An 11,901-nucleotide genomic window follows, 5' to 3' on the forward strand; every position below is an offset into this window, starting at 1 on the left:
AGGTTAAACTTTGTTCTGCTTATGATAATCAAGCACACTGATGCAACAGGCAAACAACGGTGGCCTGAAGTGGACTATTTCACAACATTCTCCATGTGATATTCACCCTTTCACTCAAATATAGCATGGTAAAACAATATCTTTCTCACTAGGTATTTGTAAGGGTAGCTTTGTGATATTTAAATTGTATTGACTTATTAGAGAATTCGTTATTTTATTAACTTTCTATTCAGATGTTCTAGCTTGTGTAAAAGTAGCTTGTTTTGGACAACAAACCATGCAGTCACTGACCTTTCTGTTCATAGGACTTGACCTTAAGGTTGTAAAAGTCCACTCAAGCATGAATAAATGTAAATCTTCATAGACCCTACATAAGAAACTGCTGTTTTTTTTCATCTGCATTTCTATGTGGAGATTAAGACTGCAATGTAACTTACCAATGGAGGTTGCCCAGTAAGCCGTTAAAAATGGTCCACAAAGTCCAATTTGAGTAGAGGATTCATGACTTTTAAGGCATCAGTCCCACTACACCGCTGTTTATAATACTCTGATATAATACTTTACAGCTGTGGAAAGTTACTACTGTGTCAATTACTTTATCTTCTGCATGACCACTGCAAGGTAAAGGATAGAAATATGTTTTGCATGTTACATAAGTGTTTACCAGGAATTGTCATGTATTTGATTTGCCACCGCAGTGTGTTGCTGCATGAAAATGTATTGAGGTTCAATTTTTTTTCCAGATGACCTTGTGTTTTTTTAGCCGCTTTTAGTTTTAGAAAGACATACAAACACACATTTTTGCTCTTTTTCTTACTCATGAACTGGTTGTCGTAGACACTGGTGGGATGCATCATTGGACTAAACCGAGGTCCTTTGCACAGGTGACCTTTGCCATGCCGCTACACTTTAGCCTACCTATTGCCATGGTCAAGTGTTTGTGATGTTGTGTGTGTATAAATGCAGGAACGCATGGATGCATGCATCTATATGGACGCAGCTATTGTGAACTTGCACTTTTTTTAAATGTTATTTTTGCAGTAGCCCTATATATTGGCACCCCTGCAGCCTTGACTGACTGCCTTATGAATAAGAGAGCTTCTCTACTGTCTCTCATCAATTATAGACAAAATCTTCCCAAAAAATTGTTGAAAAACATTTGAAGGTGGTAGGGTGGTAGGGTGTCCTAGGGGGGGACACGACCTTAGTATTTCCAAAAGTCCTGGCTACGGCCTTGAGCACCATTAGGTTACCACACTGCCAAATGATTTATTTATTTACTGTACATAGCCGTCTACGTTATAAATACAAAGCAGGTATGATTATCCAATTAATCATTAAAAAAAAAAACTACAAAACGATCTGTCAAACATTCATGTGAGTGAGTCTCTGCTTGCCCTTTAAACGCAGAGGGCGGGTCTATGGGGGGGGGTTGTCCGGTGTGTACGTGAGGCTGCTCCGCCGCTGCACTCGCCTCTTCCCCCGGCCCAGATCACTGCGGAGCACACGGGGGTGACTTACAGCTGCTCACCAACATGGTGAAAGTAACCACAGTGAAAACCAAGCCGTACGCGGACCAGAAACCGGGTACGAGCGGCCTGAGGAAGAGGGTGACGGTGTTTCAGCAGAACCAGCACTATGCGGAGAACTTCATCCAGAGCGTCCTCTCCGTCATCGAGCCTGCAGAGCGCCAGGCGGCCGCCGTGGTGGTGGGAGGAGACGGGAGGTTCTTCATGAAAGACGCCATTCAGCTGATCGTCCAGATCGCCGCTGCCAACGGGGTCAGTGGGAGAAGAAGGGGACACGTTGTGTAACTCACTCATACTGTAGTGTGTGGGCTAGTTAGCTTATTAGCTTAGCCACCAGGAGAAGTCTCTTATTGATATATATGTTAATTGTAACGTTTCTGTTGCATTGTCAGCTTAAGATACTGTAGTGACGCGGCCACAGGTGTGGTTAATTTATTCAGACGACTTTTTAAAGATGTAAGGGGTGCACTGTTCACGTAAACACTGCTGCAGCATTAATGGCATCCCTGTCACTCATGCACTTTCCATTTATTTGATATTAAACTACAACCATTCACGTTGTGTTCAAGCGAAGGTGCCATTGACACCCGTCCGGGGATGACAGCTTGACCCCGGTGATCTTTTGGAGAAGGTGCATGATGGAGGCCACTTGGATGTCAAATGATGACCTTTGACATTTAACGCAACACGTTGACTCTAAACGGCAACTTCTTCACTATAGGGATTAAAAGACATGATTGAGTGTTTTTAGTAAGGAAGCATTGCAGCCTAACGTGGTGGTGTTTCATAATGAGCTGCTGCTTTAACTCTGATGGGACTGAAACGTTTTGTGCCAAGAAGGGGGCGGGGCTTCACGTCACGTTGCCCTGCAAAATGTCTGCAGCATACATGGGAAAACAGTATGTTTGGCCCTTTTTTATTTAACATTTAAAAGCATTTTAACATCGAAGGCCTTCATCCCCAAGTATAGTACATATCTATGCAGGCTTAAGGGAGCCTCGTCATATTTGCACAGGACATTGTGGTGGCTGTCTAGACTGAATCTGTGACCTTCTCTCTCATGAGGTAGACACACTGTCTGTTTGACAGCTAGTGCAAAGCAGAGATTAGTAAAGGCAGGGTTTGGTCAGCGATGCCTGTCGGTTGAAGTTGCATAAGGTTTCATCTTTTTTCATTTTCTCCACAAGTGGTTGATGTTAGGAAATGAAGAAGTGGAGAAACTGGCATTGCCAAAGCTGCACAGACCGGGGCACTTCTGTTCAAATGTTGACACATAGCAAACCATTTTTTTTTATGTTTTTAAAAAGGAATTCCTGGATGGAGATAGTGAAAATTGATAATGGTTACAATTTTTTTTTTAAATGTTTTTCTACAAGATATACTTATTCTACTATGATGTAACCTCTTGGCATTTCTACTTTGTGCCTTACCCTTAAGTAGTTTTGCTGATTTGTAAAGTAACACTTCAAAAAATATAGGTCAATCAATCAATGGTATTTGTCACATGTAAGCAAATAGGCTTCAATTCCAGTGAAATGAAATGTTGCTAGTTCCTTCTGTGCATTAAAAAGAGTTTTATATAGAAAAGTAATGAATATATGTGTAGTTCTTAGGCCGTGACCTCCCTTCCAGAGCCACTCAGTGCTGTCCTTGTGCATCCGGTACCTTCTTCTCAACCTCAACAGGGAGGAAAGGCTGTTATCCGTGTGGTTATGATCCCTTAATAATTCTCCTAGCCTTAGTCAGAGCCAAGTATTACATACTTATTTGCAAGTGTGCATTACTTCCTTTGCTACTGTGTGATTTTTGGGGTTGGCACCTATTAAACACTAAAGACAGTTGAGTTGAGCACACCAGTTCCTTTGTTTACCCTCACATACCTGAAAGACTGGTATCAAAAGAACGGACTGAGAGAAGTTCAGTTCACTGACACTAAATCATTTCATACTGTCCCCAAACATTTAGCTGCACTTCAACTTACCGTCTTCACCTGTGTATGTGCATGTTTACGTTAACTTATGTGTCCCTGTGCATTATGTTCCCTCGTTCAGATTGGTCATCTGGTGATTGGTCAGGATGGCATCATGTCAACCCCAGCAGTCTCCTGTGTGATCCGCAAGACAAAGGCAGTGGGTGGCATTATCCTCACAGCCAGCCACAACCCCGGAGGCCCCAATGGAGACTTTGGCATTAAGTACAACATCGCCAGTGGAGGTGAGTGGAGACTGCATTTTGTGCATTCTAAGCACACTAGGTAAACTTAAGTTGTCACATGAGTTTAGTGACCTAGTGTTATTTATTTGCCACACCATCGTCTGTATTTTCCACAGTATATATTTCAGCTCATCATTTCCAACAGCCTTTGTCTTTGTCCACAGGACCTGCTCCCGAGGGTATCACAAACAAAATATTTGAGGTCAGCAAAACCCTACAGGAGTATAAGATCTGCCCAGAGCTAAAAGCGGATCTATCCAAGATCGGCAAGCAGGTCTTTGAAGTGGACACTTTCAAGCCCTTCACAGGTACAGTGGCATGGAGAGCAGGGGTCTGAGGTCCCCTGAAATAGGATTGGTTTATTACCAGCCACCTGCAACGTTGTGGCAAATATTGGTTTGGCTTGTTGACAGAGAGCTTCTTCACTGCTCTTAAACATGATTTGGTAATCTGATATAATGAATGAATGCAGTTGGCGACTTACGAAATCCATCAGAAGTCCATAATACTAGTTTGACCGGTTTGTGATGAAAGTTAGGTAGCCACACAACGTCTTTATCTTAACATCTGCTATCCTGTTTGTGCTCTGTTTCCTCTTTGTTTGTCTCAGTGGAGATTGTTGATTCTGTCAAGGCCTATGCTGAGATGCTAAGGGACATCTTTGACTTTGCTGCACTGAAGGAGCTTCTCTCTGGAGCCAATCACATCAACGTCCGCCTGGATGCTATGCACGGAGGTAGGAAACAGCACAGCGCAACTTCAGACTTTTGTCACAGACAAAATAGATTGCAAAGGCTAGTATTGGTCCTAAACATCAGACAGTGGAACCTGGGTACCTAAATTTAAAAGAATGTGTAAAAACAGCTTATCACAGATGGTAAGTTGCGTGGTTTATTCCTTAGTAGTACTACTTCATAACACTTTAAGCACAGTGTATTGGTCATTTTTTAAAGACTCTCTCTCTCTTTCCAGTGGTTGGTCCTTATGTAAAGAAGATAGTCTGTGAAGAGCTGGGTTCTCCTGCCAGCTCAGCAGTCAACTGTGTTCCCAAGGAGGACTTTGGGGGCCACCACCCTGACCCCAACTTGACCTACGCTAAAGATCTGGTCGACAGCATGAAAGGAGGAGAATATGATTTCGGTGCGGCCTTTGATGGTGATGGTGTAAGTCAATGAAGGTTATTTAGCAGCAGTTTAATCGGACAGTATTTAATCAACAGAGTTGTGAAATTGTTAAAATGGATTTGAATTTATTGTGTCAGCTCACATAAAATGTATGTTATAAACACTGATCCATTACGTTTTTATTTCATTTTTTTCTTTTAATAGACCATAATTAATAAGCCTGAGTTCTGGTGTGAGACTGAATGAACTTTAGAAGACAGTGAATGGTTTTATTTAGCGGGTTTTTTCTTGCACTTTTCTCATGTTTCATGAAAGGAACAGACCACATTTTAATATATAACAGGATTGCAGGGATTCAATTACTTCAACAAGAAAACCTCAGAAGGCCTGTCACTAAACTTACCCATTGCCAATTAACAACTATTTACTACAGCTCAGGAAACTACTTCAGAAATGTCACAAATCGTGTCTGCTATTTGTTTCTATTGACCATGTTCTGCCCTATTTCAGGACCGTAACATGGTGCTGGGTAAACACGGCTTTTTCGTGAACCCCTCAGACTCCGTGGCTGTCATAGCTGCCAACATTACCAGCATCCCATACTTCCAGAAGACTGGTGTCAAAGGACTGGCCCGCAGTATGCCCACCAGTGGAGCCCTAGACAAGTAAAAACCACACAACATAACAGCTAATCTAAAGTTTTCTTTATTTGGTAAACTGAAAAAGTGCAGAACTCACATCAGTCACAGATCAACTTTTTCCTATGTGGTTTATTGTGTGTGCCAATCTGTTCCAGTGTTGCTAAAGCTCTGCAGATGCAGCTGTACGAGACTCCAACTGGCTGGAAGTTCTTTGGTAATCTGATGGATGCTGGAAAACTTTCATTGTGTGGAGAGGAGAGCTTCGGCACAGGTGATTGAATGTCATCATATTTATAGAGCCTGTACTCCAGTAAATGAAAGCAGCCCTCCTTATTCACTCAGTCTCTGATCCCTTCTTTTCTCCCTCTGCTAACCGACCAGGCTCCGATCATATCCGTGAGAAGGATGGCTTGTGGGCAGTGCTTGCATGGTTGTCAATTTTAGCTACCAGGAAACAGAGTGTGGAAGAGATCATGAAGGATCACTGGCGGAAGTTTGGCAGGAACTTCTTCACCAGGTCAGGAATGATCCCTGGAGAGTGGGTTATGAAATGTGAGCTTCAGTCCCAACAGAGGAGTATTTTTGGTTGCTAGTTGAGTTTTATTTTATTGTTTTTAAATCATTGTTGGTTCCAGGACTTTGTTTGTAACAACACATTCTGGGATGATGCAGAGATATTGGTTGCTCAAATGATACTCTGGCACACTCTTGTGGCAAATAAGAGAACTGCAGCACACCAAAAGCCCAGACACATTCAATATATATATATAGGTATTTTAAGACACTTTTATTTTGTTCCAAGTATTTATGTGATTATTGTCTCCACATTTTTTTTTCATCATTTTACAAATAAGGAAAATCTTTAGAATTTGCAGAGACCATCATTTCTTTCCCTTAAAAAAAACCCAAAAGTTATTATCGTTTGACCTAAAATCACCAATTGTCGGATGTCAGTCAGACACCAGATTATAATTTTGCATCAACGTTGTCAAAATTCAAATCCAGGTACGACTATGAGGAGGTCGACTCAGACGCTGCTAACAAGATGATCAAGGATCTGGAGACGGCAATGTTTGACCCCGCCTTCGTAGGAAAGAAGTTCTCATCTGGTGATAAGACTTATGAGGTGGCTGTCTCCGACAACTTTGCCTACACAGACCCTGTGGACGGTAGTGTGTCCAAAAACCAGGTGAGAGGCTGCAAGGCAGAACACAATAAAAACTGTATTCTGTGTTCGCCCAGTTTTACATCAATCAGCAGATGTAGTCCAATACTTTGATGAAGTCGTAAGCAGTATGGAGCAGTGTTATTGCACCTCATAATTCTACCGCCATATGTTTTACAGTTATGTTTTACCTTTTAGTTACAGCATGTTCATTAATCATAATCTCTTCCCTGTCTTTCTCTGTTCCTCTCTCACTCTCTCAGGGCCTCAGGATGATCTTCTCTGATGGTTCTAGGATCATTTTCCGTCTCAGCGGTACGGGCAGCGCGGGAGCAACCATCAGGCTCTACATAGACAGCTACGAGAAAGACCCCCAGAAGATTTACCAAGACCCACAGGTCAGCACAATAAGGAATAATCCTGGCTAGCTAGATCCAGTGACTAGACAATGAAGTCATCAGATAGGAAAATAAACATCCATGGATTCAGGACCAGTTTTTCTTTTCTCTTAAATATTTTTCACAGGATATCACAGAAAAAGAGAAGAGAGAATGAGAATATTAATATAGTTTGACAACCCAGCTAGGTTATAGGGGTCATAGGTTAACTCACATTGGCCCCAGAACCCTTCAGGCACGCCAGAATGATCTGTAACCTGCTGGACAGCCAGCTTGCGTTGGGTGGAGCTCTCCAAAAACAAGTTCCAGAGCGTGTATTGTGTGAGATGTTTGGCAAAGTCCAGAGTTATGGCAGCTTATCAAGGCCAGAACACAGGGGAAAAATAAACTGTATGAGTTCCAACTAGACACTTCATTGAAGTCGTTTTGACTGGTGAGGACAGGGATGTGATGTAGAACAAGAAAGCAAGACATGACCTAAAAAAGTGAGTGAAAGTTCTCCTCGGGCCCTTTTATTCTCTTCAGTGCTTACAATGAATGAAGATAAGCAGAAACATACTGCTTCAGAATCCTAACCTGACAGATAAATGGCCAATGGGTTAATGGTTCAGTTGGCTGACATTGGGTAGGTTTGATTTACACACCAACAGGGTTCACTTAAGATACAAGCAGGTTTTGAAGGAAAGAGGCACATTTCATATTTATTTTTTATTTATTTTTTTAATCCAAAATATTCTACTCTCTCCTGGTTTGCTTTTGGTGTGTGAAATATTTTCATTGTGTAAAGTCATAAAGTAATGTTAATCTTGGCTGCACGGTGGTGTGGTAGCTAGCACTGGGGCCTCACAGCAGGAGGGACCCGGGTTTGAATCCCAGGCGTCATAGGCCTTCTGTGTTGCGTTTGCATGCCCTCCCGGGGTAGCGTGGGTTCTCTCTGGGTTTTCCGGCTCCCTCCCACAGTCCAAAGACATGCAGTTTAGGTTAAATGATGACTCTAAATTGTTCATAGGTGTGGAGAATGAAAGGTTGTCTGTCCATGTGATAATCTGGCAACCTGTCAGGTGTGTACCCTGCGACCCTGAATAGGTTAAGCGGTTACAGATAATAGAATGGGGGGGGAAAAAAGAAAGTGTAAATGTTCTTCAAAATACGAATATCTATCAAATTTTCTCTGGCTCAGATCTAATGTTGGGTGCAAATAGATGACAGTTCTTTCTTGAAGTGGGTGAACAGCTAGCCTGGCTCTGTGTGTATGAAACAAAACCTTTTACCAGCATCTCTAAAAACCCACTGATGAACATGTTTTTGTAATCTGTACAAACTTACAGTCATGTTGTTTAACAGTGTTGTTTGCTTGACTATTTCCTGGTCAAGTGCAGTAACTTAGTAGTTTCTACTGTTACTGTGCCCGGCCAAGAAATAGTTTTTTGAGATGAAACAAACAACTAATGTGTTACTCAGTGAGCTTAGATGTGTTGTGGGTAGATTTTGTTACCTTTTTGACAGAGTTTGAATAGCTATTTCTCCCACTATTTAGTTGTTGTGTTAAGCTAAGCTAACCATATTGGCGTACATACATGTTAGAGTGGTATCACCAGGATTTGGAGTTATTATCTGAGCTTTGTGGGCGTCTCTCCAGTCTGTGGGGAAAAAGTAGCCAGCTTGGAGGGGGGGGGGGGGTTCTGAGAATGTGGAAAAAACATATATACTGGACCTTATATGTTATTGCAAGAAGTTCTACCACCTCATAATTTATTTTTAAAACATGGGTTGGGGCATCTGACATTTGCATTATTGGTCTATGCCAAAAATCACAAAAGCGTTCCAGGACTCTGAAACGACAGGGTGAGGCATATCTCCATTTTCCTTATATGACATAGGCCTGTTGCTTTGACAACGATACCTGTTTTAGTGCGTTTGGGCAGCGTCTTAGAGATGGCTCTGCTGTAAAAAGCGCATTGTAAATAAAGATAATTAAATGATTGGTTCATTCATTAAAGCCCATAAATGTCTGTGTGACAAAAAGCAGCACTTTGAGAGGACTTTTTAGTTCTAACTCTATGTTCTGTGTGTTTTTTTCTTCTCTCTTTGTGCAGGTGATGCTGGCTCCCCTGGTAGACATCGCCCTGAAGGTCTCTCAGCTCCAAGAGAAGACTGGACGCACTGGCCCCACTGTGATCACATGATTCCTCTGCCACACTGCCTCCACTCACCCTCAGCAACAGGATACCTCCGCTCTCTCGGGGGTGAAGCTGCCCTTGAATGCTGTCTTGGCTTCAGTTCCTGGCCCTCTTAGAAACAGAGCTGGATGAAAAAAGTGAAACACAACATTCAGGTTGAACACATGAAAATACCTGAGGCGCTTTTGGTTTATCTTACAATGAAAGTTATCCACTGCCATCATCTAGTGTTGGACTAGATTCAGTGTTAATATGCTGTTTTCTTTAAAAAAAAAAAAAAGAGAAGCAAAAATTGGCCTGAGTTTTCAAATAATTTATCTGCCAGGCAGTGAGACATTGTCACACATTCATATTTTATTAATGTGATTGAAGAAAACAACATTTAAAGATTCAAAGTGGGCTAAAAAACCTGATTGAAGTGTGCCTCATGTAATTTCTGCAACCATGTAATTTATCCAGATCTGTTCCTGAAGCATATCATTAAATTGAGAAACTGACAATAAATCAGCAATTTGGGGCAACCTCATCCCACATCTCCCTGACTGACCTGGTGCCTTCCCCTTCCTCTGTTCTCCAAAACCATCAAAACAGCCTCTCAACCTGAACCATGATCCACAGCTAAAGCCTTGAGAACTAACACATCCACCATTAATAAAATAACCTCACATAAAAAAAAAGTACTGTGGTTATGTTTTAAATCAGTTTTTATAATTTTTTCGGTGGTTGCACAATTTTAACGCATTTAATTCATATGCGGATGTCTGTCACAGGCACACAAAAGTATTTACACATACTGGACCTTTACTTCAAGAAACCAGCTGGTGTTCGACAAAGCGTTCGGGCCAGCTTTAATTGCCTTAGCAGACCTGGGCTTAGAAAAGTGAGCATACACAAGAGGGACTGAAACAAGAGTGTGTGGGGAGGTATTAATGATACTTATTTTCAGACGGGAAATTATTGTTAGATAAACGCAAAGATCCTGTCCTGCAGCGGGTGAGCCAAGTTGTAGGACAAGCCTCCAGGAGAATGAAGTGGTTCGAAAAAGCCGATGCCTCTCCAAAGACATTCCTGAGGCAAACAGAGAAGCATTAAGTGATGAATTCTCTCCCTCCCTCACAAGTCTTCTTGTGTAATGAGATAGTCGCTGTAATCCTGATTAACGATTAGAGTTATAAAGTGTCAGGAGGTCGTGGGATCCCACAGGCTGTATCTAAAGACAAATAGTCAAAAGATGAAATATCTTTTTTTTACTTCTTTTTAAATGCTTCGAAATGAGAGAATGATGTTTGAGACTCCACAGGTACTGGATTGGTGTCAACTTTTTCCTCACACTCAACTCTCATATCTGGACATAAATTGGCTACAATTAAGTTAATAGTGAGGGTGGGAAATCAGGTGCATCCACGCACAGAAAAGGGAACACTTGGTGTTTTTCTCTGAACACAAAAGGCGAAATTGGCCTCAATCATAGATGGCACGTTTTCCGCCGATGTCATTCATACTGACCGACACAATCAGCTCTACCTGTTTGCACTACTCCCCCTCCCCCCAAAACACATGGTACATAGTAAGGTTTCTGAGCTGGAACTAATTGACCATTCAAGTTGTATTTTCTCCCACATATTTGAAAAGTTCAATGTATGACAAAGTGACGTTCCTGCTATTTAACCTTTCGTTATTTTACTGACACGAGCTTTCAGACATAAATTTCTAAGAGCATTGGCGACCATGAATTTTAACAATCTTTTATCTGTGTTTACATTACGATTAAGGATTGGGCTCTTCTGGCACATTGCCAGCCTTCAAAGGCACACTCTGTGGCATTTGGGATGTATAACTGCCCTAAAACAGTTCCTCTCTAGTCCCTTTGGAGTCACATTAACAGGGTGGAAACTTTTTCATGCTGCATTGTTCAGACCCTGTCAGGCTGACATAGTGCAATACATAATGTGTTCCTCTTGTTCGGCTCGTAATGGCTTACAGGCTGTATTTGGATTGGCTGTCATTACATCTGGTATTCACAATAAGGCTTACATTAAGCTGGCCTGGTCCGTGGCTATTAGATGTCCAAATGGCTTTCTCTGGAGCTGGCATGGAGCCTTATGTTTTTAGAGCGTCGTGTTCGTTGCTCTCCTGCAAGAGGGCAACGCGGTGGACAAAGACATCATTCTTAAAGTAGTCAAATAAGGACTCGGGAACATAAAGGCTGCGGCTCTGCTTCTTGTGGTTCTTGTTGCAAGTCGTTTCCTTTGCTTATGCACAATTTAGAAGTTATATCAGTATTAGAGATAAGTAAAGTGACACTTCTTATTAAGTATGCCTCTTCGAAACTCAATTCCCATTTAATTTCATCGCTGGAGAACTTAAATGGCCATCAGAAAGAAGGCCAATGAGTATCGCACATTATGTTAGCAGGGCTTCAGCATTGTTCTCCAGGAAGTAATGACAACTGGTTGTCGTGATCAAAAAGGACCTAAAGAAGAGCTGCTTGATCCCCCTGACCTCCCACTGTGTGCTGTGCATAGTGTATAGTATTCCTGGGGTGGAATATTCAATGGCTCCAAGCTGGATGTGTCCGATTAAACACAAATTACTAAGCATGTAGCCTACCATGTAAACACAGTATCCTTAAGATAAAACTTCTTTTTTG

General features: G+C 41.8%; 1 protein-coding gene across 1 annotated transcript; it reads left to right on the forward strand.

The window, feature by feature from the left end:
* Window positions 1-1,433: 1,433 nt before the first annotated feature.
* Window positions 1,434-9,946, forward strand: pgm1 (phosphoglucomutase 1). The gene is made up of 11 exons (XM_054602844.1): window positions 1,434-1,781; window positions 3,581-3,743; window positions 3,908-4,051; window positions 4,354-4,479; window positions 4,716-4,906; window positions 5,378-5,532; window positions 5,664-5,779; window positions 5,890-6,025; window positions 6,514-6,697; window positions 6,937-7,071; window positions 9,168-9,946. The coding sequence occupies exons 1-11, from the start codon at window positions 1,536-1,538 to the stop codon at window positions 9,255-9,257; spliced, it is 1,686 nt and encodes a 561-aa protein (XP_054458819.1). The 5' UTR covers window positions 1,434-1,535; the 3' UTR covers window positions 9,258-9,946.
* Window positions 9,947-11,901: the final 1,955 nt, after the last annotated feature.

Source organism: Anoplopoma fimbria, chromosome 8 (genome assembly GCF_027596085.1).
Source record: "Anoplopoma fimbria isolate UVic2021 breed Golden Eagle Sablefish chromosome 8, Afim_UVic_2022, whole genome shotgun sequence".
NCBI classification, from domain to species: domain Eukaryota; kingdom Metazoa; phylum Chordata; class Actinopteri; order Perciformes; family Anoplopomatidae; genus Anoplopoma; species Anoplopoma fimbria.